The sequence below is a fragment of the Hemiscyllium ocellatum genome, chromosome 4 (genome assembly GCF_020745735.1).
Source record: "Hemiscyllium ocellatum isolate sHemOce1 chromosome 4, sHemOce1.pat.X.cur, whole genome shotgun sequence".
Taxonomy (NCBI): domain Eukaryota; kingdom Metazoa; phylum Chordata; class Chondrichthyes; order Orectolobiformes; family Hemiscylliidae; genus Hemiscyllium; species Hemiscyllium ocellatum.
Window position 1 is genome coordinate 40,356,253 of NC_083404.1, and position 27,011 is coordinate 40,383,263.

At 40.1% G+C, this 27,011-nt stretch overlaps 1 protein-coding gene across 1 annotated transcript in view; it reads left to right on the forward strand.

Annotated features, from left to right (window-relative positions):
• emc2 (ER membrane protein complex subunit 2) overlaps positions 1-27,011 on the forward strand; it is a 119,382-nt gene that overhangs the window by 53,409 nt on the left and 38,962 nt on the right. Inside the window, exons 4-5 of the mRNA XM_060824232.1 lie at positions 1,969-2,054; positions 2,385-2,442. Coding sequence (XP_060680215.1) covers positions 1,969-2,054; positions 2,385-2,442 — 144 coding nt within the window. The remainder of the gene's footprint in view (positions 1-1,968; positions 2,055-2,384; positions 2,443-27,011) is intronic.

Sequence of the window (27,011 nt, forward strand, 5' to 3'; positions counted from 1 at the left end):
TTTTCATTGGTACTTATATTAAAGTACAGATATCAAAGGACAAATTAAGAGCGAATGCATGTAATTTGGCTCTGACAGTTGTTCTATCTGGCCCCACTTGACAGCGTTTTTAACATTTCTCTCATCCTTCATCTTCCATCTTACCTGGCAACTTACTCCAAAAACTGAAACTTCTTTTTAGGAACAAGAGACCACTCAGCATCTCAAACCTGTTATGGCTTTGATGGCTGATTCATACCATGACTCTATTCATCTGTCTGTGCTCTTTGGCTTTATATCCTTGTCCAATAAAAGTCCATTGATCACCGATTTGAAAGTTTCAGATGGCCCCCACCATTGATCGCCTTCTCATCTTGAGAATTCTAGCATCTACTCTCCTTTTCATGTAGATGTGGTCTCCAGTCTTGCTTCCAAATGGCCTGTCTTGAATTTTAAGATTTTTGTCTTTGTTCTTGATTCCCTCCCATCAGAGGAACTAATTTTCCTATACCAATTGTACCAAATCCTGCTAACATTTAAAGTACAATTATGAGATAATGACTCAATTTGTATACTCTAGAAAATGCAAATCAAACAAAGTTCCCTCCATTTAACTCACTAAGCCCCATTATCAGTATAATGAATCTGTGCGACATCTCCCATGTTCTTAATGTGGGAACTCATGAAAGGATTTCTGAAAATTTATGGAGTATACCTTTGTAAGATAGTAGTCTCTAGGGCTGTGGGACTAACATCAATAAATGCGACATGGTCTAATGAAATGGCAAAACAGCCTAAAAAGGCTGCAGGCACTTTTCCAAGTCTGACAGGTAACAATCACAAATTGAAGTTAAAAGTTTCAAGGCTCTTGCCCATTTGACATTTTCTCTGTCTGATCCTTGTCAATGTTTTCAGTACTTTACATAGATTGATGTTAATTTTCACAAGCTGATTTTGTGTCCCTTTTAGACTAAAAATCTGTTAATTTCAATGCCCTTGTGCAGCTGAAAGGCCTGAACAAATGGAAAATAACTCATGCAAACGCAAAATACTGCAGATATTGAAAATCTGGAATAAAATCATAAATTGTCAATATTCATCAGGTCTTGATAGCATCTATGTAGAAGGAAATTGTTAACATTTCAGGTTAATCAACTTTTGGTTTGAACTGATTTGGTGTAACTTATTTCAGTGGCAATTTTAACAGCTCTGACATGGTCAGCAGGTCATTTACAACTGTGTGATTCAATATGAATCACATGATGTTTGTTCATTTGTTCAGAAACAAAGCAGCCTGTCTAATGTTCATATGTTAATATAGCATTGACATATTGCTAGAACCATGTTGAGTCTCCCAAGAAGGTTTTCAAAATTAGGAAATACTTGCAGCCTGCACTGGATTAATGGTAGAGGAACTAGGTAAGGAAATATACTGGCTTATCTTTGACCAGAAACTCTCAGTTGGATTTCACACTGTTGGTTTTAAGTGCAGCACTTTACCATCACATTTTTATAAACCAGTGATATATTATATCATTATACTGTAAGTAATGAATGGAAAAGCATAGTGTAATGATGCGACTTTATTCACCTACATGATAAATGTGCATGTATGGGACATTTAAGTGTCAAGACTTCATCCATGCAGCTGCACAAATTAGAAATTTATGCATTTTGCTTATTTGGAAGAAATTGCCAAGCATTATTGGACTTTGTTCACAAAGCAAACTTACTGGCTTTATTTGTGAAATGAAAATCTGTGTTTTTGGAATGTTGTGTTTCCATTTTCAAACCTAGTTACATTGTGCCATGAAATTATTACAGTGATTTGAATTGACGTGGTCATAGGGTGATTTGATCCAAGTTTTCAAAGTATTAATGCAAATATATTCTGCAATACTTGTTAGTTGACTATCAGTATGTTGTAAGTAGAATGAAAGTGTGAATGAGAGGCATATAAAACTTACACTAATGTTACTCCATCCATAGCTGTGTCTGCACGAACTACGTAAACAATTTCCAGGCAGCCACCGAGTGAAGCGATTGACTGGGATGCGATTTGAATCCCTCGAAAGGTATGTGAGAACGTGTTTATTTTGCTCCAGGAAGATAAGAGTAGAAATTATGAAAGGCGTATTGAAGGTGTACAGATCATTTTCAAAATATGTTTGCATGCCTTGTCCTACCATAACATTTACTATTTAATGGTGCTATTATTGGTTTTCAACACTTTAAAGCAGGTAATTGGCAAATGAAAGGAATGGTGTTGCACATTTGTCATCTCATGCATTTTCATGTATTGATACATGACAGGAGCCTGCCATTTGATAATGAAAGAACATTTATTGCCCTTAAGCACTTGATCATATAAAAGTCAACTATTCCATGCTTTGTTCTTCCACAAGGTATGAAGATGCCAACAGGATGTATGATGCAATTTTGCAGGAAGATGCAACAAACACAGTAAGTAAAAATGTTTTCAGTGCATTTTGATTCAAAGGGTCCTGATATGGTCAGCAGCTGATGTCAGCAGCTGAATAAATGGTTAATGGAAATGAGAAACACCTCTGTTAATTGAGACCTATTCTGTTCAACTAATGTTTGTTTCTACAAGACTGGAATAATTAAATAACTTGAGGTTAGATTCAGCCTTCATTAATATTTTTGTGGTTTTGTTTGATCAATTGATGTTGAAAGTGAGAGCTTTTAATGAAGCTCCTGCCCAAAGCCTGACCACTCATAATAGCATTCAGTGACATTAATGAAGGTTCATACAGTTGTAGCTGGAATAAGAACATGGGGCAAGATTAATTTTATGATCAAAAGAACTTGATTCACAATACAATTACTCAAAAAAAAATTGAAATACATTTGATTCCTCATGTGTTTATAACATATGGCGCAAAGTCTGTTCCTAACCAGAACACCTTGGAAGTCAGGATTCCCCCCTTCTAGCCTCTCACGTTCACGTTGTTGGGTTAAAACTGCTGGAAAATAGAAAGAATCTTATTCTATAACAGAAATAAGGGTTTGTTTCTCCCCTCTCACTTCCTGAGATTGCAATAATACATGATTGCTGATTCATATACTGTTTGCGTAATTTGTGTTCATGTTGTTATCTCTTTCAAGTAATTAAAATTCAGCTTACTTGAGTGAATTTGGGTTCGAGAAAGAGGGCAGTCATGTTGTTTGCAAGTGAACAGTTCATTTTTTAGTCATCATTTGTGTCTCATTGGAGAGGGTCAGGAAGTGATTGTGCTTTGCATTCTTGGATCAGCTTGCTTACCTGTCGGATTTGTGGAGTGTAGACTGATTGAATAGATGCGAAAAGATGTAGAGATCAAACCAACTGTCAAGTAAGACATAGTACTTCAAAAGTGGCATGAAATGCATGTTATCAGCCAGGAATTATATGAAGATGGATTGTGTCTTTGTATTCTTTCTGATCTGCAGTTGGGCAACATCTGTTGTAATAGTGTGTCAACTACCTTGTGGATGTACAGCAGACAAAATGATCCCTTATTTATTCGGTCTTGTCATTATAACCTGTAAAATCACAGTCTTGTGTATTGGAAATTGTTGAGATGTTAGGTACCTGCTCGTAATCATTTCCATCAGGGCCGTGAAGCCGTTGCAGGAGTATAACATAGTGCATGATTTTAAACAGAGATCTTTTGCCTTGTTTGCTTTGGCACAGTGAGGAATTTGTAATGGTTTCTTTTGATGAGTCAGTTTGCCAGTTCATGGTGTTGCCTCAGAATATATTAAGTTTCCATGTTGGCAGCTGCTGCAAGGTAAACAGACAGATTTGAGAGGGAATAAAAAAAAGAGCTGTGCTCCAGGAAACGAGCAAAATGTCACTAATAAAAGCCATTTGCAGGCTGCACTCTTAATTATATTTCGGCAAGCCACCTGCCAAAAACAAGGAGTCTGTAGATGTGTTAATGCAGCTACTTTTTGGAGTTCAGCAAATTTTAATCTCACCAGAGGTCAATAAATCTGTTGGAAACTCCGAGTTGATAGGAAGTTTTCCCTTTTAATGTAATTTTGCACACAGTGAAGAGCTGCCTTACACAGGCTGCTTGAGACCGGTATCTTGAGCTGAGGTTGTCATTTCTTTCACTGTGCACTTTGAAGCATTAGCATTATTAGTACTAAGTCCTGAAGTAATTTCAACTTAAAATCCCCCGATCTTGCTGTATCCGAGTAGTGGTATAAATAAAAGGAGAAAGCTTGTTTCTGATCATGGTAATGATTCTGTAACTTATGATTTGAGCAAAAAGTAATGTTTTTGTACAAGGAACAAATGAGAAAATACACGAAGTTAAGGGTGTGCAATAGAGGTTCACCAAATTGATCACTGGGATTGCAAGATTTTCCATGGAGGAAAGGTTGAGGAGACTAGGTCTGTACTCCTTAGAGTTAAGAAAAATAGTGACCTCATAAAAACTTACAGAATTCTTGCAGGGCATGACAGAATGGATGTAGATTAGGTGTTTTCCATGGTTAAAACAAGGACTGCAGATGCTGGAAACCAGAGTCTAGATTAGAGTGGTGCTGGAAAAGCACAGCAGGATGCTGCCTGACCTGCTGTGCTTTTCCAGCACGACTCTAATCTAGACTCTGTTTTCCTTAGTTGATGAGTCTAAAATAAGGAATCATAATATCAGGATAAGGTTAGGTCAGTTCTGAATAAGAGGAGAAGGGATTTCTGCTCAGAGGGTGGTCAGGCTTCAGAATTCTGTGCCCCAGAGAAGCTCAATAATGAATAGGTTCAAGACACAAATTGATAGAGTAGGCAAAAGTGAGGATTGCAGATGCTGGAAACCAGAGTCTAGATTAGAGTAGTGCTGGAAAAGCACAGCAGGTCAGGCAACATCCGAGGAGCAGGAAAAGCGACGTTTCTGGCAAAAGCCCTTCATTGGGACTGAAGGCAGGGAGCCTCCAGGGTGGAGAGATAAATGGGAGGGAGGTGGGGAGAAGGTAGCAAAGAGCACAATAGGTGGATGGTCATAAGGGTCATCTGTCCTACCTGCAAATCTTTCTTCCTAGCTAACCGCTCCACCCTCCTCTCTGACCTACCACCTTCATCCCCACCCCCATCCACCTGTTGTACTCTTTGCTACCTTCTCCCCACCCCCCACCCCTCCCGTTTATCTCTCTACTCTGGAGGCTCCCTGCCTTCAGTCCTGATGAAGAGCTTTTGCCCAAAACGTCAATTTGCCTGCTTCTTGCAGGCTGCCTGACCTGCTGTGCTTTTCCAGCACCACTCTAATCTAGACACAGAAATTGATAGACACTATTGTCATCATGGGATATGAAGGAAGTGTAGAAAAGTGCTATAGAATTAGATGATCTGTGATTTTACTGAAAGGTGGTGCTATCTTGATGGACTGAGTAACTTCTCCTGTTCTTGTATTCTGAATATTCAGCAGGTCGATTATAATTAATGGAGAGAAGCAGAATTTTGTCAGAGCTGGGAAATGTTACAGGCAAGAGGACGGTGGGGAAAATAACAAATTATAAGGTTGTGATGGGGAGTAATGCAGGACAGATGAATTACGATACCAATACAATAACAATGCCAAAGAAAATGTAATAATCAAATAAAAGATACTCAAGAAAATTCCATCAAAATATGCGGTTATAAGCGTAACTTCTTTGAGGGAAATGGCTGACTTAGAACTGATTGCCAAAGTTGTCATCCACAGGTATTTTCCTCACCAAACCTTCATCTCCCAGACCATACAGAACCTCAACACCTCAGGCGATCTCCCACCCACAGCTTCCAACCTCATAGTCCGGGAACCCTGCACTGTCCGGTTCTACCTCCTTCCCAAGATCCACAAGCCTGGCCGACCCATTGTCTCAGCATGCTCATGCCCCACTGAACTCATCTCTACCTACCTTGACACTGTCTTATCCCCCCAGTCCAAGAATTCTCCACGTAGGTTCGAGACACCACCCATGCCCTCCACCTCCTCCAAGACTTCCGTTTCCCTGGCCCCCAACGCCTCATCTTCATCATGGATGCCCAATCCCTCTACACCTCCATCCACCATGACCAGGGCCTCCAAGCCCTCCTTTTTCCTCTCCAGATGTCCCCAACAGTACCCTTCCACCCATACTCTCATTCATTTGGCCGAACTGGTCCTCGCCCTTAACAATTTCTCCTTCGAATCCTCTCACTTCCTCCAAACCAAAGGAGTAGCCATGGGCACAGTGTGGGCCCCAGCTATGCCTGTCTCTTTGTTGGCTATGTAGAACAGTTGATCTTCCGTAATTACACCGGCACCACTCCCCACCTCTTCCTCCACTACATTGATGACTGCATTGGCGCCACCTCGTGCTCCCGTGAGGAGGTTGAGCAATTCATCAACTTCACCAACACTTTCCACCCTGACCTTAAATTTACCTGGACCATCTCTGACACCTCCCTCCCCTTCCTGGACCTCTCCATCTCCATTAATGACGACAGACTTGATACTGACATTTTTTTACAAACCCACCGACTCCCGCAGCTACCTGGATTACACCTCTTCCCACCCTGACTCTTGCAAAAATGCCATCCCGTATTCCCAATTCCTCCACCTCCGCCGTATCTGCCCCCAGGAGGACCAGTTCCACCATAGAGCACACCAGATGGCCTCCTTCTTTAGAGACCACAATTTCCCTTCCCAAGTGGTTAAAGATGCCCTCCAATGCATCTTGTCCACATCCCGCACCTCCGCCCTCAGACCCCACCCCTCCAACCGTAATAAGGACAGAACGCCCCTGGTGCTCACCTTCTACCCTACCAACCTTCGCATAAACCAAATCATCCACCAACATTTCTGCCACCTCCAAAAAGACCCCACCACCAGGGATATATTTCCCTCCCCACCCCTCTCCTGCTTCCACAAAGACCGTTCCCTCCGTGACTACCTGGTCAAGTCCACGCCCCCCTACAACCCATCCTCCCATCCTGGCACTTTCCCCTGCTACCGCAGGAACTGTAAAACCTGCACCCACACCTTCTCCCTCACTTCTATCCAAGGCCTTAAAGGAGCCTTCCACATTCATCAAAGATTTACTTGCACATCCACTAATATCATTTATTGTATCCGTTGCTCCCGATGCGGTCTCCTCTACATTGGGGAGACTGGGTGCCTCCTAGCAGAGCGCTTTAGGGAACATCTCCGGGACACCCGCACCAATCAACCACACCGTCCCATGGCCCAACATTTCAACTCCCCCTCCCACTCTGCCGAGGGCATGGAGGTCCTGGACCTCCTTCATTACTGCTCCCTCACCACCAAACGCCTGGAGGAAGCACGCCTCATCTTCCGCCTCGGAACACTTCAACCCCAGGGAATCAATGTGGTCTTCAACAGTTTCCTCATTTCCCCTTCCCCCACCTCACCCTAGTTCCAAACTTCCAGCTCAGCACTGTCCCCATGACTTGTCCGAACTTGTCCTACCTGCCTATCTCCTTTTTCACCTATCCACTCCACACTCTCCTCCCTGACCTATCACCTTCATCCCCTCCCCCACTCACCTATTGTACTCTATGCTACTTTCTCCACACCTCTACCCTCCTCTACCTTATCTCTCCACGCTTCAGACTCACTGCCTTTAATTCCTGATGAAAGGCTTTTGCCCGAAACGTTGATTTCGCTGCTCCTTGACTGCTGCCTGAACTGCTGTGCTCTTCCCGCACCACTAATCCAGAATCTAATTTATTGAGGTTGATGGTTGTGACTTGTCAACAACTCCAGTGTCTTTGCAACATGAATTGTTACACTGGTTGAAGGTAATCTAGGTAGGACCTTGAACTACTCTTGTCTCAATTCCTGTTTTACTGTGGATGCAGTTTGTCATGGCACAGAGTATTGGAGATCCAAGAGCTGATTTCCATGTCTGTCAGGCTGATGTGCAGTTTGTCTCACTGTTTTTTTTCCCTACCACAGTTCAAAATATTTGTCCATGCAGATCACAGAATCTTCGATTCTCCTTTCTATGTTATAACTTGTCCAAGTGCAGAGTTCTTGTTTTCTGAGGACACCGAATTACGTTCTCTGACAGGAGTAGATTTAGAGCTGCTGGTGATTTAATTGCTTGCACAATTAACTGTGAAAACAGTTAAATCATTACCACTACAGAAAGAAAGAATGTTTGCTCCTTGCATATGTCTCCATTTCTGTGTGTTGAGTGCTCGTGATCTCTCTTGGATATTCCCTGACCCTCTGGCATCCTGCACATACAGCTGTTTGATAAAATTTTGGTGGGTGATGTCTCGTGTTCACTCTTAATTTTCATTTGCTGTATGTAGCAGGCTTGCTGTACAATCTGGTCGCGTTAAAGTTGGTGCACATCTGTGCATGGGTTTATCTTAAGCAGAATGTCGCTATACACCACTTTGTCCTTTACTTGGCAGATGTCTTTTTCTGTGCAACCACATCGTTTGGAAGCAGCATTGGAGATGCCTCCTTTGCATTGACTGATGGCAGTGGATAATAAAGGCCTACTATATACTTCATGTTCACAAATCAAAAGCCTTTTTCCTTATCATTCTTTGTTTCAACTTGAGATGATTTTCAGGGTACAATGGCCTGGAAAGACCACATATTTCTCCTTTGCAGTCTGGGATCTACCAAGTCTCTTTATGCAAGCAACCTTCTCTTTAAAATGCTTGCTTGCATGTTGAGAGTCTGTCTTAAAACACAGCATAAAAATTAAAGGAAATATTTGGCATTGCCATCCCCAAATGCCATTGAAAAGGTGGTTGTGAGATTCCTTGAAATACTTCAGACCCCTATGCTATAGGTACATCTACACTATTCCTTTTAGAATTCGTAGCAGTTTGATGCACTCAGAGGTATGCTATGCCATTTTAGTGGCTACTTAAGCTTAATTGCATTGCTGTACATTGGAAATCACACGTAGGCCAGACCAGTTGAGCATGTCGGATTTCCTACCCGAAAGGACATTGGTAAACCAGATGAGTTATTGTAATGATTGATGATTACTGAGTGTAGCTTTTATTTCATATTTGTTAATTGAATATAAATTCCATTATCTGCTATAGTTGGATTTGAACCCATTTTCTCAGAGCATTAGCTGCATTGAAAATAGGAGCATGAGTAGGCAATTTAGCTCATCAACGCAATTTTCCACACTATTGCCGTATCCCTTGATATCTTGAAATCTATTGATTATCATTCTGAGACTGAGCAATGAATTCTAGAACCACCAGCCATGGAAGTATCTTTCCTGCATCTACCCTTCCGCCATCCTGAGATCCAGTCAAGTAAACCTTTGTTGCACACACTAACACAAGTATATCCTTACTTAAAGACATCAGAACTAAGCATAATATTCCAGTTGTGGTCTCACCAAAAGTCTGCACAATTGCAGCAAATTATCTTCACTCCTGTAAAATTGTTATGGACTTCTCGATTCCTTATCTTGTGAAATTACTGGTCTGCCATCTTCACCTCATACAAGATGAGAGTTTGAAGGATGCTGAATATTTTTATTTGTTCATGGGATATGGACGTTGCTTCCTGTGCCAACATTTATTGCCCAACCCTAGTTGCCTTTGAGAGGTGGTGGTGGTAGTGAGCTGCCTTCCTGACTCAATATCTTTGATTTAGATACACCCTCAATGCTGTGAGGAAGAGAGTTCAAGGATTTTAACCCAGTGACACTTAAAGAATGGTAAAATATTTCCAAGTCAGGATGGTGAGTGGCTTGGAGGGGAACTTGCAGTTAGCGGTGTTCCCATGTATCTGCTGTTCTTGTCCTTCTTTTGTCATGGATTCAAAAGGTGTTGTCCAAGAAGTGATTTTTTTTTTCAGTGCATCTTGTAGATACTGGTGGAGGGAGTAGGTGTTTATGGATGTAGCGCCAACCAAGTCGGATGCTTTATCCTGGATAGTATCAAGCTTCTTGGAACTGCATTCATTTGGGCCAGTGGAGAATAATACATCACTTTGAGGAGTCAAGAGGTGGGTTATTCTCCGCCTCTGACAAGACCTTTATATGGCCAGCCCATTCCAGTTTCTGGTCAGCGTTAACCCCAGGGATGCTAATAGTGGGGATTCAATTATTATAATGTGTTGAATGTCGAGGGGCAATCTTTAGATTCTCCTTTGTTCAATGCGGTCACTGCCTAGCACTTAATTTCTATGAGTGTAGCTTGCCACTTATCCACCCAAGTCTGGATATTGCTCAGGTCTTGCTACATTTGTACATGGTCTTCTTCGATATATGAAGATATCTCTGTGAATGGTGCTGAATATTCTGTAAGCATCATAGAACATCACCATTTTTGACCTTAAAATGGAAGCAAAGTCACTGAAGCAACTGACTATAGTTGGACCGAAGACACTCCTCTGTGGAACTCCTGCAAAGTTGTTTTGGAGCTAAGATGACTGATCTCGACTGTTTTCCTTTGTGCCAAATATAACATCAACCAACATAAAGCTTTTCCCCTGATTCCAGTTCTGCTAGGCCACCTTGATGCCACATGTGCAAATGTAACCTCAATGTCAAGGCCAATCACACCTCACCACAGAATTTGAATATTTTGTCCATGTTTGAACTAAGGCTGTATTGTGGTCTGGGGATGAGAGGCCCTGACTAAAAACCACACTGATCGACAGAGAACAGGTCATTGGTCAGAAAGTGCTGCTTGATAGCACTGTTGATGACACCTTCCATCACTTTACTGATGATTGGTAGGGTTGATGGGCGACTACTGAATAGATTCCATTGTTGTAACTATACTGGAGGCTTGGGTTAAGGCAAAATCTGGACTACATAACCAGGACAACTGCTGGATTGTTTCTGGGCTTGTGGCCTTTGCAGTACTAGGTTCATTGTTGCTTGAAGGTAGACAGGGTAGAGGAGATGGCTTTTGGTACACTTGCCTTCATTTGACAGAGTCTAAGAATTGAGAAGACATGGTGTGGCTGTACAGGACTTTAGTTAGGTCATATTTGGAATACTGTGTTCAATTCTGATCTTCCTGCTATAGTTGTGAAACTGTTGGGCATAGACATGTTTCTCTTGCCATGAGACTTTCTGGAGTTGGGAGTTGATGTTAAGGACTCTTAGGGCAACTCAGTACTGTATATACCACTGTGCTGCCATCTCTGTTTGGTTTGCATATCCCTCTAACAACATGCAGATTAACAATATAATTTTTGTTGTTGTCAGGGACGTTGTGTGTAAGCTTTGATTCCATGGGTATGACTCTGTCAGGTTATTGTCTGACCAGTCTGAGAGACGATGCTCCCAATTTTGGCACGAGCTCCCAGATGTTGGTAGGGAGGACTGTGCAGAGTTGACAGTATTCTATTTACCGCTGTTGTTTTGGTGCTGGAATCATAGAGATGTACAGCACGGAAACAGACCCTTCGGTCCAACCCATCCGTGCCGACCAGATAACCCAATCCAATTTAGTCCTACCTGCCAGCACCCGGCCCATATCCCTCCAAACCCTTCCTATTCATATACCCATCCAAATGCCTTTTAAATGTTGCAATTATACCAGCCTCCACCACTTCCTCTGGCAGCTCATTCCATACACGTACTACCCTCTGTGTGAGAAAGTTGTCTTGTAGGTCTCTTTTATTATCTTTCCCCACTCATCCTAAACCTATACCGTCTAGTTCTGGACTCTCCGACCCCAGGGAAAAGACTTTGTCTATTTATCCTATCCATGATCTTCATGATTTTGTAAATATTTATAAGGTCACCCTTCAGCCTCCAACGCTCCAGGGAAAATAGCCCCAGCCTGCTCAGCCTCTCCTGATAGCTCAAATCCTCCAACCCTGGCAACATCCTTGTAAATCTTTTCTGAACCCTTTCAAGTTTCACAACATCTTTCCAACAGGGAGGAGTTCAGAATTGCATGGAATATTCCAACAGTGGCCTAACAAATGTCCTATACAGCTGCAACATGACCTCCCAACTCCTGTACTCAATACTCTGACCTCAATGCCACGTTGTCTGTCATTCCTTTCTTCAGACTTTGTAGAGGTTGACAACTTAGTGGCTTGCTAAGTCCATTTCAGAGAGCAATTGAAAACCATTTAAATTACTGTGGGTCTGGTGTCACACCTAGGTAGACCACGAAAAGATGGCAGTTTCCTTCCCTGAATAAAATGAATGAATCAGGTTTTGATGACAATTGACAATGAATTTCACAGATGTAAGGAGATTTTTCATACCAGATTTTTAATAAATTCTGCAATGATGCGATTCGAAGCTGTGTCCCCCTAAGACATTACCTGGATGTTTAGCACCAATACCACTAGACCATTGCCTCCCCCAATGTATCTGCGCCACAACAGAGAATCTCAAGTAGTCCATTCACTATGAATGAGGTTGGTTAGTTCTCTTGTCATTTACTAATTTTCCCATCCCGGGGCAGGATGTTAGTTAGTGCACAACTCATTCAGGAAGCACACAAACTATAATCTCTCTACCAACATACACATTGACCACATGGGCATAATGGTTTTCTTTGCTCATGTACATACTTACTACAGTACCACCAGCTTGTAAACAGTTCCATTTTACCAGTACACAGCAGGACTTGAGCTTTCATGAAGTCTGTTAAGTCAGCTACTCAGTTGGTTAAACTTGCTAAAAACTGGCGTAAACTTTGAAGATGATGAAACTGCCTTTAAATGATAAGTATGACAGTCCAGATAATATTCCAAGATAATTATTATTGCATTTCTCTCCACTAGTAATGTATTTTCAGTATCCATTTTGTAAAATATGTTTTGCAGTAATGAAAACATTAATAAAACCACATGTCTTGCCTTGGCAAATATATTAAACTGTTATACCGCAGAATGGAATAAAATGTAAAAACTGATAACATTTGTTTTATTGCATGAATATATTAAATATGTAATAAATTAATATTTGTCTAGACATCTTGGAATACAAGCACAATGGTGCATCTTCACGGAATAGTGAAAGTGTTGTGTTTTCTTCAGTTAGCCAAACCACCGATAAACGTGTGGGGAGAAAAATGTGCTTAAAATGTGGAGTTTGCAGTTTCCAGTGTATGGGAAAATTGTTGGCAAAGTTCAAGAATTTCTGCTTCACTGGAATATGTAAGGGATGCCAGCTTCAAAAGATCTAAATGTTGGTTTTATCAGTGGGAAAGTATTGAAAGTGTGATTGGAATACTGTCTTGTTTTAGGTGGGCAAATTGAGTGCTGCCTTCATTGGACTCTTGTCTCATAAAGGGTATGAGACAAGAGATCCAAAGTCAGAGAGCTTGAGCTTGGGCTCATTTGACTTATTTCTGTGAGCTTGAAATTGAACTTTTTTTTTTGCTAAATAGCTATTTAACAGTGTTTTAACACAAATTATGTACTGCTTCACATGACTGAAATGCACCCTTGTGTGAAGAAATATTCCTTTGAAAGTGCTATGAATTAACTATGTTTCAGTCAAAACAGGATGAGTTGCAGGAGGTAGATAAATGCTCTCAAATGAATGTAGAAACCTAAGAGAGTGTAGGGCATAAGAGGTTACAAAAATATTAAAAAGACAGAACAAAAGGCTCTGTGTCTGAGTTGCACAGTATTTTCAACAAAATTAATTAATTGAAAACTCAAATAGGAATAGGTAGCCGTTGCAGATGTGACACCTGAATTTTCAAATGTACAGTTCGGAAGGGCAAGAAGCTAGCAAAAGGTGAAGGATTACCTCTGTTAATTCAGGATGACATTGATATAATAAAAAGAGATGACCCTGCTTCAGAAACTCAAGATGTAGAATCGGTTTGGGTAAGATGAGCATTCGCCAAGGTGAGAAGTCACTTGTATGAATGGTTACTGCCACACTGAAACATAGGTATACAGGGAGAAATATTGGGAACTTGTACAAAAGGTTTGACAACAGTCATGGATGTTCATCTATGTATAGCCTTCACAAAGATGATTAGCAAAGTATGCTTAGATTGAGAGTTGATGGACTGTTTTTCAGACAGTCTCTTGGTCAGTAGTGTGTTCTAGAATCGACCAGAGAACTATTGTTATAGATCTGTAATGTACACTGGGATAGGTCTCTATTAGTTACCTCATAGTGAAGACAGCCCTCCGTTACAATGAATACGTCCTATCTCAGATTGCGCTCAAAATCAAACTCCATTATTTCATGAGTCATTTCAAGTATTAGCCATGAACAACTTAATCACAAGTAGGTAATATGTGTCTGCAACCACTTCTAATGTAAAAGAAACTCTCTCAAGGTTTCCTCAATTAACAAGAAGTATAATTGATTTATTGATAACCTGTTTTTCTAGCATATGTTGAAAGGATTATTTATTCCTCATGTGCAAACTTCAGCTATACTCCATTTAAATCCAAATGTGTACAGATGAATTCACAAATAATATGGACAGGACAAATGAGACAAAGTCTGTGGATTAACCTTTCACCTTTTAAATTTTTGGCAATGACATCACATTGTAAATTGCAATGATCCTCAATTTGGTAGCCTGTCACTTGGGCTCTTGTTAGCTAGAGTAGAAGTTTTCTTTCTTTGCAGTGTTTTTGAATATTGTTTCTTCCAGGGAGAGTGTAAGACCTGGCTCATTGGTGAGCTTCTGAAGGTCTGAGTCCATTTGCTGTCACTGCTTTCAGTTCTATGTTAAGATGCCACTTGAAACCAGTTCAAAAAATGTTGGTTCTTCCTTTTGCTTCAACCCAACAACACCTAGTACCAGTGTTCTCACAAAAAAGTATCAAATCAGGTTTTAAAAAAAAAGACTGCTCAGGATGGCTTTTCCTTTGAGATGTAATTTTTAAAAAAAGGTTTTATTCTCTGAGCATCTAAACTATCATTTTCCTGTTTACGTTTCAATTTAAAATGATGTAGTGCTTATACAAGTGGATCAAACACACTTGTTTAAAACTTAAATGATGGTATGAAAACACACCTTGGTAAAGTGAACTGTTTGGCTAGCTTATGGGTAGGTCAATCGAGATGCAGTGGCAAAATTATTTTGCAATATTCAGTAAAGATGCATTGAAGTGAGAAAGAAAGACTCCAAAGGTAGAATGTCACCGTGGGTAACTAAAGAAGTTAAAGATATTATTTAATTGAAAATGTATAATTCTGCAAAGATTATTAGCAGGTTTAAAGATTCATCAGGTAGCTACTAGGATTGTAACCTGGTGTGTGATTTTTTTTAAACATTTATATAAGACACGGGTAATACTGTTGGAGTACGATGTGCAGTTTTGATCCACTTTATTAAGAAAAGATATGTGTATTTGAAGCATATTTTAAAAAAGGTTCAGTTGACTAATATGTGTGGTTGACTGGGTGAAGTGGGGGAAGCAGGATGAAGAGCTTACCCTGTGAGGAAAAGTTGGATAGGTAGGTCCTGTATTAATTTGAGTTGAGAGAAACAAGAGGTGATCTTACTGAGTTGTAGAAGATTCTGGGTGGATTTGACAGAGTACATTCTGAGTGTGCGCTTCCCTTTGGTGAGGAATCGAGGATGCACTGTCTAAAATTAAGGGCCTCCCATTTTAGTTTGAAATGAGAAATTTTCTTTCAGAGGGTTGAGAGTCTTTAGAACTTTTCTCTGAGTGCAGTGGAGGCCAGGTCATGAATATTTACAAGGCAGAGGTAGATAGGTTCTTGGTTGACAAGGCAGTGAAAGATTTTGGGAGGAAAGTGGAAATGTGAAGTTGAAATCCCAATCAGACCTGCCATGGTTGTGGAGCAAGTTTGAGGGATTGAAAGGCTGATACTTGCTCCTTATTTTTATTTCATAAATGCAGTAGTTGTTGTTTCCTTTTCTGGAACAGATACACGTGTCCTTCCTTTTATGAAGCTACGTCTCTTTCACTTACATTGTTTTAAGGCAACTAATTTCTGAGTGTTGTCATTAGTGCTCCTCAAATGGTCTGTTTTGGATCCATGGCGTAGAATTGCTTGGTCGAGTTTATAGTTGAAATTTACTTGACAACAGTGGCCTGCTAGACCATTTCAATAATTAGTTAGGAGTTAGCAACATTATTATATCTCTGATGTCGCATGTGGGCCAGATTGGGTAAGGATGGCAGAGTCTGTTCCCTAAAAGATGCTAGTGAACTAGTTGGGTTTTTACCACAATCCAGTAGTTGATTCCTGAGATTATGTTTTTATTTCAGATTTATTTAATTTGTAATAAGGACATTCTCTCATTTTGTGAAGATTTAAACTCCTGTCTCAGGATAATTTATCCAGCCCTGACTGTCTATAATTGGGAACAACTCACTGTATACTAGGCTTTAAACTTGAGTATTTTAAATAGAAGATCAGTGTTTAGCTTAGTATCCATGGAGAAGAGAAGTGCATTGACCAGCATGTTCCTGTGAAGATGAAAGATAAAGCTGGCAAGGTTCAGGAATCCCGGGTAACGAATATTGGAAGTTCAAAAGAAAAAAGAACCATATGTAAGGTCTAAGAAATTGAAATCAGACAAGGCCCTTGAAGAACATAACAGTAGCAGAAAATAATTTACACAGGCTAAAAGGGGCCAGTACAATTAAAAGCATTTTATACATACATCAGGGAAAGGGTAGGTACACTGGAGGACACAAGAGAGAACTTTTGTGTGGAATCCGAGAAAATCGGTGAGATTTTTCATGTGTACTTAGCAACTATACTCAGGAAGGAGAAGGACGTGGATGATGGGAAGATTAGGGAAGGGTATGTTGATATTTTAGGGCATGTTAGTATTAAGAGGATGAGGTGTTGGATGTCTTGAAAAATACAAAATCGAAAAGTCCCCAGAGCCTATTGGGCTCTATACCAGGATACTGAGGGAAGTAAGGGAGGAGGCTGTTCAGATCCTCTGTCACAGGGTGGTCCCAGAAATCTTGAATAGCCAGAGTTGTCTGTTTGTTTTAGATGGGCAACAAGAATAATCCAGGACATTATTCAGCCGGTGGCCCTTAGATCAGTGATAGGTAAATTATTGGAGAAGATTTTTAGGAACAGGACATACTAGCATTTGGAAAAGAATGGACTTATTAGAGATTGTCAGCATGGCTTTGTGTAAATTATATTAGGTTTCCTTAATGTCATTTAGAAAATACCTAGCAAGAACTGTAACATACACTACACTGGACAACCGGGCAGAAAACTAGCCACCAGGATACATGAACATCATCTAGCCACAAAAGAACATGACCCACTCTCGCTCCTATCTTTACATACAGATGAGGAAGGACACCACTTCGACTGGGATGGCACATCCATCCTAGGACCAGCTGAACAGAGACATGCATGAGAATTCTTAGAAGCATGGCACACAAACCCCTGAGAAAAAGAACAGGAAACAACATCACAGGAATTTACATCACCGATCCAAGGAAACCTAAACACACAAATAAAAAGCAAGCCATACCACCAATGCATCACCGGAGGCTCATTGATGATATTACCTAATATGGTGACAAAACGTCTGAAATTGAACCTTCCAGCTCAGTGAGCAAACTTATATCCGCAGTATCTTACTTCTGTTTTGTACTCTTATACCATGGATGTAACATATTGTAACCAAAGGACAATATTATAATAAGGAATCAAAATATCCCAGCATTTGCACCCAGATGAGGTTGGAATTGATATTGTCTCGTCTGGACTGGCAAGATTAAAAGTAGATAAATCTCTAGGGCCAATGAAATGTATTTCCGTTTGAGTGAGGCAAGGGGGGAAACAGCAAGAGTGGCTTGCAAAATTTTCAATCCCTGTCTGGCCTCAGAGATGCTAGAGGACAGTCAATGTGGTTCCGTCATTCATGAAAGGAGCAAAGTATAAACCAGGCGATACAGGCCTGTCCGTCTAACCTCACTGTTGGGGAAACTATTGGAAGCAATTCTGAAGGACTGAATTAATCTGCATTTGGAGAGGCAGGGATTAATCAAAAACAGTCAGCATGGTTTTTTTAAGGGGGAGATCATGTCTGAAACCCGATTGAATTTTTCAGAGAGGTGGCCAGTCTGTGGGTGGTGATAGTGTTTTTGATGTAGTCTACTTGGACTTCACCATGGGATTCAATGATTATATGACGGCTTTTGCTGAGGTCCTGCATGAGGGTTTGCTATGAAAGGGAAGAGCTCATTGGATCCGAGGAAATTTGGCAAATAGGGATCAACAATTGGCTGAGAGGCAGAAAGTGGAGGGTAACAGTTCAGGGGTATTTTTCTGACTGGAAGTCTGTGTCCAGTGGCATCCAACAGCGGTCATAGAAACATAGAAGATCGGAGCGAGAGTAGGCCATTTAAACCCACAAGCTCGCTCCACCATTCATTTTGATCATGGCTGATCAGCGAACTCGATACCCATGCCCGAAACGTCGATTCTCCTGCTCCTTGGCAGCTGCCTGACCTGCGCTTTTCCAGCAACACATTCTCAGCTCTGATCTCCAGCATCTGCAGTCCTCACTTTCTCCTCCAATCTTACTAATCCACCCATTTTCATTTTCATCCAAGTCATTTGTAAATATCACAAACTGCAATAATTCTGCCTTCTGTCTCTCCCTCCTATTTTGAAATCACAGTCCCATTCGCTATCCTCCAACTTGTACAATGTTCCAGAGTCTAAAGAATCTTGGAAGATGACTACTAATACATTCAGTATTTCGAGGACCACAGGATTACCAGGCTCTGATGTTTTATCAACCTTCAGTCTCATCAATTTCTTCATGACTATTTCTCTTTTAATACACATGTGTTTCAGTTCCTCCCTCCCACTAACCCCTTGCTCCCTGTCATTTCTTGTACATTTTTCATGTCCTCCTTTGTGAAGGCAGAAATGAAGCACAAATATAGTTTGCTAGCAGTTTCTTTGTTCCCCATTATAAATTCTTCCATTTCTGATTGTGAGGGACCTACATTAGTTTTCACTAATTATTTTCTCTCCACACAGCGAGAGAAACTTTTGCAGTCACCTTTTCTGTTCTGCAAGCTTACTTTTATACTCCTTATTCAATGCCTTGGTTCTCCTTTATTAATTTCTCAACTGTTCACAATACTCAGGTCTTTTTTTCTTGCCAATTTTTATGCATCTTTTTTGCAAATTGTCTCCAAAGTCCCTCATAAGTAATGGTTTAGCTACTGTTCTCTTTGTGTTCATGCCAGACAGAAATAAGTAATTTTTGTAGTTCACCCATTCGCTCTTTGAATATTTGCCATTGCCTTTCCACTGTTATTTCTTTCAATAACATTTCCTAATCTGCCACAGCCAACTGTCATCTAATGCCATCACAGTTTCCCTTATTAAGTGTCAGTGTCGGGCTCTTGCTGTTTATGGTTTATAGGAATAATTTAGATTTGACTGCAGGAGGGTTGTTCAGTAAGTTCACATATGATACAAAAATTGGGGTTGGAAATAATGAGAAGGATTTCCTTAGATTAAAGGATGATTATAGGCAGCTGGTGTTTTGTGCCGATCAGTGGCAAATGCAGTTTGGTCCACGTATAATTCACTTGGGCAGGACAAGCAAGGCAGGGGAATACAAATTGAAAGGTATGACCCTGGAAACACCGAGGAACACCAGTATGCACTCTGGTTCCTCAAGGTAGCAGGACAAGTAGATAAAGTGGTTAAAAAGACATTGAATATACTTACCATTATTAGCTGAGGCATAGAGTTTAAGAGCAGGAACATTTTGCTGGAACTGAATCCAAAGTTGGTTAGGCCACAGCTAGAGTATTGTGTGCAGTTTTGGAATCCACATTACAGGAAGGATGTGCTAGCACTGGAAAGGTTGGAGAGATTTACTCGTATGTTGCCTGGGCTGGAGAGTTTCAGTTATGAAGAGAGATCGGACAGGCTGAAGTTGTTTTTTCTCAGAGCAAAGGAGATTAGGAGGGGACATGATTGATATGTATAAAATTGAGAGGCATGGATAGATTAGACAGGAAGAGACCTCTCCCCTTTATCAAGTGATCAATAACCAGTGGATACAGATTTGAGGTAAATGGCAGAAGGTTTAGAAGAGATGTTAGGAACATTCTTTTCACCCAGAGGATGGTGGGAATCTGGAACTCGCTGGAGGCAGAAGCCCTCCTAACGTACAAGATGTATTTAGATATGCATGCACGCCAAGGCAGACAAGGCTATGGGCCAAGTGCTGGGAAATGGGATTAAAATAGATGGTTGTTTTAATCAGTGTAGACACAATGGGCCTTTTTCTTTGCTGTAGATCTCTCTCACTCACTGCCTGTGCTGATGCATTTTTTATAATCTGACTGATTGTGATGTGTGAGAAGAAATATTCGAGAAGAGCACTTCAAACATGGTCATTAAGGATTGTCAATTTCTGAAACTGCTCATCACTGATGTTTGTGGACAGACTTGCAGATTTTTCAGGTGCAAAATATGAAATAGGAGCAACTGAATGTGGCCTGAAATATAAATATAGATGTATAGTAGGAAACCGGTTGGAGAGCGTGAATTCAGAAAATTAATTCATATTAAACCACTCAGTGAAGGTAGGTCAAAAGGGCACAAACCTCACAGTATCAAAATTGCAACAATTTATGATCCATGTGGCTAAAGTACTAATACCACGCTGGCTACTCTTAGAAACCTAAAGAAACCTCATTCCTAGTACTATCTCTCTAGCCATTTCTCTCTCATTTCTGCATTTCATGGGTCTGCTTAGGAAAAGTAAAATTGAGGACTGTTGTGAGAAGAAGTTTTCTCACAAACTGGCACACAGGCTGGGATGATCAGTGAGGCAAATACCCTGTAACTGTTTAAGAAATAATTAGACGCATGATCAAGTAAGGAACTATTGGATCTATCTGCATAACAGGAGCTAAAATATCCGAAGAATCTTCCTTATCAGAACTGGTAAAAGAAGAGATTTGGGAAACTTGATAAAATTAACAGAATTGCTGGGAAAAGAGGGAATTGAAAGCTCCCATCACTTGTAGCTATATCTGTTTAATTTAAGAAAAGTAAAGGAGGTGAAAATATTTTGACAATAAAGGATTAATGCTGAAGGTAAATATTTGATGAGCTCCCAAAAGAATTGTTTTGTATAAGTGTACAGTGCTATAGTATTATTTATCGTATAAGTGTACAGTGCTATAGTATTATTTATCGTAAAAGTAATCGGTGGTGAGAGGAAATTGATATTCCGATGCTTAACAGTTCCTTCTTTCCTCATTTCCGTTATTATTTTATTGTGCCACATATCCAGTGTGCTTTTTAAAAAAAAAGGTTAATACTGTTGTTGCAGCCTTGTGCAAGTTTTATTTTGACCTTGCTGTGCTGTATGTCATTACTTAACTGTCCATTAATTTCTGAACCCTTAAACAGATTGTCACCATGTATATTTCCATTAACGTTAGAGACTTTGGAACAATTATCTCTGTTGAGAAGAGCTTTTTAACCTGAACGACTTGAGGTTATTGCCTTGCATGGATTAATATACATCTACATAAATTTGGCTTGTGTTTAATGTGCACTAACGTAAAAGTCTTATCCCACACACTTTGTTCACAGTCCATTGTTGAAAAACAATTTATCATCTGACTCACTGAGCACTGTTATTGGAGGGGTGCCAGAATGAGAATTAAAGTGGTATATAAGTTTACATTTCATGCCAATCACATTTGTATTATTGTCACATTTATTCTAATCCATATTTCTTCCAGATAAATGACATCCATGCAAATTCCTTTCATCTTTTCTAATAAAGGAAAATACAAAATCTTTGGACTGACACCAACTGATGCTCCTTAACTCATGAGTCTACTTGTTTAGTCTTTGACTCGTTAAATGCTTGTAATTCTTCTAAGAAAAGAAAATGAAAGTTGAATGTTTTCTTTTCAGGATTTTTATTTGTGTTATGAAGTGCAGTTAAACCAAAGTGATTTGGAATTGTTGCCATGTCAAACAAATATGTTTGAATGTAAGACGTACATAATAGAACTGCAATTAAACTTCGCACAAAGTGTCTCGGTTTCAACTTTACTGCAGAATACATCCTCTTGAGAGTTTTTTTATATACAGCATGTTGTAGCAGCTAGGCGTTAAGCTATTGTTCCTCCCAATGCTCCAATCTTTTCAAAGGTGAGTTCTTTATTTTCTCTGTTGGTTAGAACTCCGCTTCTGTATTCAGTGGTCGTTTACAGCAAGTTATATGTGATGAAGCGCTAATGCATGACAGGTTTCAAAATTCACAAAGTGCCACGGAACATCATAAATCAGCGAATAGCAAAAATGAAGGAAAACTGCTAGTTACACAGCTCAGGAGAAAAGTGGTTATCAGTAGTTGGCAAACAGCTATCAACTTTATACTCAAAAGGAAACCGATCAAATCCTTCTAGGTGGAATGTCATCTCTAACACAAAAGCACTTTACATTTTGAAAACGTATTTTGAAATGTTTCACATTTTGTCAGAGGTGCATCCACTTTGAGAACAAAACCTAGAAGCAAGATACACTTCTCCAGTGTGTACCTGTGTACTCTGCTTTCTTGTCAATAAGACTGACCATTCAAATAGCATGCCCTGGACAAGCCTCTTGTAAATGCTGGCCCTTTGACTAAATGTTTGAAAATTATATCTTCCAAAGCAATTTTAGATTTTTATTTGCCTGTCTTTCATTCCTTCCTAGAATTAGCTTCAAACAGTTAGAATAGCTTTCCCTCACTGAATTCACCCCAAGTTGTTCACGGGGATGGTGTGCTGAAAAACTGGCTGATCTAATAGTTTGAAATTTTTTCTGTGGGCTTGAGAGAGGCCCATTTAGTGCCAATATTTAAAAAGAACTCAAAGCCAGAAACAGGAAACTTAACCACATTAAGCAACTTGTCCATATTCAAAGTCAAACTAAAGTGGAAATGCTTGAAAGAGAGAGATTAAGAGTTACAGTTCATAAGTTTGCAGATGACAACAAAATTGGAGGTGTAGTGGACAGCAAAGAGGGTTACTTCAGATTACAATAGGATCTGGACCAGATGGGCAAATGGACTGAGAAGTGGCAGATGGAGTTTAATTCGGATAAACGTGAGGTTCTGCATTTTGGGAAAGCAAATCTTAGCAGGACTTATACACTTAATGGTAAGGTCCTAGGGAGTGTTGCTGAACAAAGAGACCTTGGAATGCAGGTTCATAGCTCCTTGAAAGTGGAGTCACAGGTAGTTAGGATAGTGAAGAAGGCGTTTGGTATGCTTTTCTTTATTGTTCAGAGTATTGAGTATAGGAGTTTGGCCACATTGGAATATAGCGTGCAATTCTGGTCTCCTTCCTTTCGGAAAGATGTTGTGAAACTTGAAAGGGTTCAGAAAAGATTTACAAGGATGTTGCCAGGGTTGGAGGATTTGAGCTATAAGAAGAGGCTGAACAGGCTGGGGCTGTTTTCCCTGGAATGTCGGAGGCTGAGGGGTGACCTTATAGACATTTACAAAATCATGAGGGGCATGGATAGGAGAAATAAAGTCTTTTCCCTGGGATCGGGGAGTCCAGAAGTAGAGAGCATAGTTTTAGGGTGAGAGGGGAAAGATATAAAAGAAACCTAAGGGGCAACTTTTTCACGCAGAGGGTGTATGGAATGAGCTGCCAGAGGATGTGGTGGAGGCTGGTACAATTGCAACATTTAAGAGGCGTTTGGATGGATATATGAATAGGAAGGGTTTGGAGGGATATGGGTCGGGTGCTGGCAGGTGGGACTAGATTGGGTTGGGATATCTGGGCGGCATGGACAGGTTGGACTGAAGGGTCTGTTTCCATGCTGTACATCTGAGATTATTTGGGAATCGTGGCAGGTTTTCTGGAGCAGAGGGTCCTGTTTAGCCAGGTCGATTGACATAGTTGTTGTAGTTGCAATTTTGGTTGACATTGCGTATCTAAACATTCAAAGGCAGTTTGACAAGCTCCTATAAGAAAGCTAACAAAGCATTTCATTTCTCACCTCGATGACCTCCCTTAATCAGAGGCTGTGTACCCTAGTTATAAGCGCCCCAGCCTGGAGAAATATCCCTTCTGCGTTTTTCCTCCCTATCCCTGGCAGAACTTTATATGCTTTCATGACAACACTTCTCATTTTTCTAAGTTCTAGAGAATAAAGGCTCAGTATCCTCATTGAACAATCCCACTATCCCTGGAGATCAGCCTGGTGAAGATGTTTTTGCACACCCTCTCCCCATGGCAAATACATCTTTCCTTGGGGAAAATTGCTAAAAATATACACAATGCTTATGGTGCAGTCTCAGCAATGTTCTATGCAATTTCACCAAGACATCTTTATTCCTGCAGTCAAATCCTGTTGCAGTAAAGGCTAAGAACTTATGTGCCTTCACAATTGCTTTCTGTACCTATATGTTGGCTTTCAGTGATTTGTGAATAAAAACACCCAAGTCCCTTTGAAAATTGACACTTCCTCATCTTTCTTCATGCATTTTTCCTACCAAAGTGGATAACTGCACATTTTTTGTATTATATTATTTATCGTAATGTTCTTGCCCGAGCAGTTAGTCTGTTTAATTTCCTCTGAATCCTCCTCCGAGCCCTCACTTCCACGTAGTTTTGTAACATCAGCAAACATGGAAACATTGTTTGGTTCCTGCCTCCCAAATTATTGATGTGGATTGCGAATAACTGGGACACCAAGCTCTGTAGTGGTTCTGTTCGCCGAGCTGGAAGTTTTTGTTGCATGTGTTTGTTGATGGAATTTGTGGATCGACCTGGACCCAATATACCAATCACTACAGCGGACAGCTGAAACTGACACCCAGAAGCGGCAAGGACAGACCACTATAAATACCGGAAGAAACATCAAAGAAGCGCTTCGCAGGAGACTCCAGAGCACTGATGATGTCTCCTAGCCAGGGGACGAAACGTTTGCAACAAAAACTTCCAGCTCGGCGAACAGAACCACTACAACAAGCACCCGAGCTACAAATCTTCGCACAAACTTTGAACATCAAGCTCTGATTCTTGGACACACTACTGGTCACTGGCTATCAACCTGCGAATAACACCTTTATTCCTGTTCTCTTCTGAAACGATTAGATTATAAAACCATGCTAAGATCTTTACCTTCAAACCTATGTGCTGTAATTTTGTTTGCTAACCTCTTATGTGCATCCTTATTAAAACTCCTACTGAAAATCCAATGCACATTCTGCGAGTTACATCTAAAGAAAAATGACAACAGATTTGTCAAACATGATTTCCTTTTCATGAATACAGCTGACTCTGCCCAATCCCACCACTATTCTACAGGTCTCCAGTTATCACAACCTTTATAATAAATTCCAGAATATTTTCTTCTACAGGCTAACAGATCTAGAATTCCCTGTTTCCTCTTTAAAGAGTGAGGTAATGTTTTCAGTCTCCCAATCTGCGTCTGTTACAGCATCTGTAGAATTTTGGAAAATAGTAATCGATGCATCCACTATTTCCAAAGACCTTTCAATTAACTAGGATGTAGATAATCAGAAACAAGGGATTAACCGCACTGTTCCATTAAATTCTCGAGCACTCTTTACTGTGACCAATTTCTTTCAGTTCTCCATACTTACTAATCCCTTGGTTCTCTGGTATTTTTACAAGTTACTTTGTTATTTCCTCAGAGAAATCAGACACAAATCTTTGCACAGTTTTTATTGCTTTTTCTTATTTTCCTTGATAAAGTCTCCTGCCTGTGCCTGTAATTGACCTGTATTTATTTGCTAATCTTTCCTTTTTTTAACATAGCTCTAGAAACTTTCATAGTTTGTGTTTTTGACGAGTTAATTTTCATATATTGTTTTCCTTTTCTTTATTAGATGCTTGTTCCACCTCTTCAGGATTCTAAAATGCTTCCAGTTGTTAGGCTTGCCTTTTTTTTTGGCAAATTTGTCAGCCCTCTCCTTAGATTTAATACAATCTTAAACGTGTGTTGTTAACCATGGTTGGCTCACTATTTCTCTTGGTTTTTTTAATGCCTCAAAGGAATGTTTATTTGTTCTAAACTAACTGTTCTGTAAATACTGCAATGTAGCAGTAATTTAAAGTAGTTACTCAATCTGTTATAGCTAACTTGCTCTTATAGGTTCATAGATTGTTTTGTTTAGGTTTTGACCCAAGCTTCAGATCGATTTACTGCATTTTCAAGCTTAATCTAAAATTTCGTAATATTATGATTACTCTTTCCTAGAGGCTCTTTTGCAACAAGATTAATTTCCCCTTAATGCTCAATGCTAGATCTAAAATCCTACATTGTGGAGTTAGTTCCTCAACGTACTGTTCTAGAAAACCATGTCATTTGTGTATGTGTCAGGAGTTTGTCCTCCAGAGCATTAGTGCCACTTGGATGTGCTCATCCTCAACATAGATTGAAGTGCTGCATGTTACTCTGTTACTCTTACACATGCACTTCCAATTTTCTGATTTGTACTCTGCTCTACATCAACACTACTTTTTGGTGGCTTGTAAAGAAGTCACACCAGAGTCTGTGGTTCCTTGCTGTTTCTTAGTTCTATCTAAACTGATTCCACAGCTCTTATTAAAAACACCACCTCACATTCCCAGATTTGGTCACCTTACTGTCTCCAAGTGGCATTTATTTCATACCTATATATTGTATCTCTATTTGTGCTGTCAGTTCATCGACATTATGAATGCTGTCTGAATTTAAATAGTGCCTTCATTTTTGCCAATTCAATATTTTTCCAGAATTTGACTCTGATGGTGAGCCTTTGTTTCTGCTGCCTTCCAATTATTTGAAATGTTTATTTTGAGCATTGCCAACTTGGATTTCTTCCTAAATGAATTTTCTGCCAAGCTTCCAATCCCTGCCAAAATTTTAGATAAGAAATTGGCTCTTTAAAGGTAGTTATTCATGATGGAGGCTGTGGGGGGACTGGTCACTCATCGGGCCCTGCGAGCATCAATGTTCAGCTGTTTCTCTTCACTTTGATCAATGATCTAGATGTTGCAGGCATTTCTTTTCACAGAGAACTGTAGGCCTTTGGGTCAACTTGCAGGCTTGCATAGTGACTATATCTTCATAGGGGA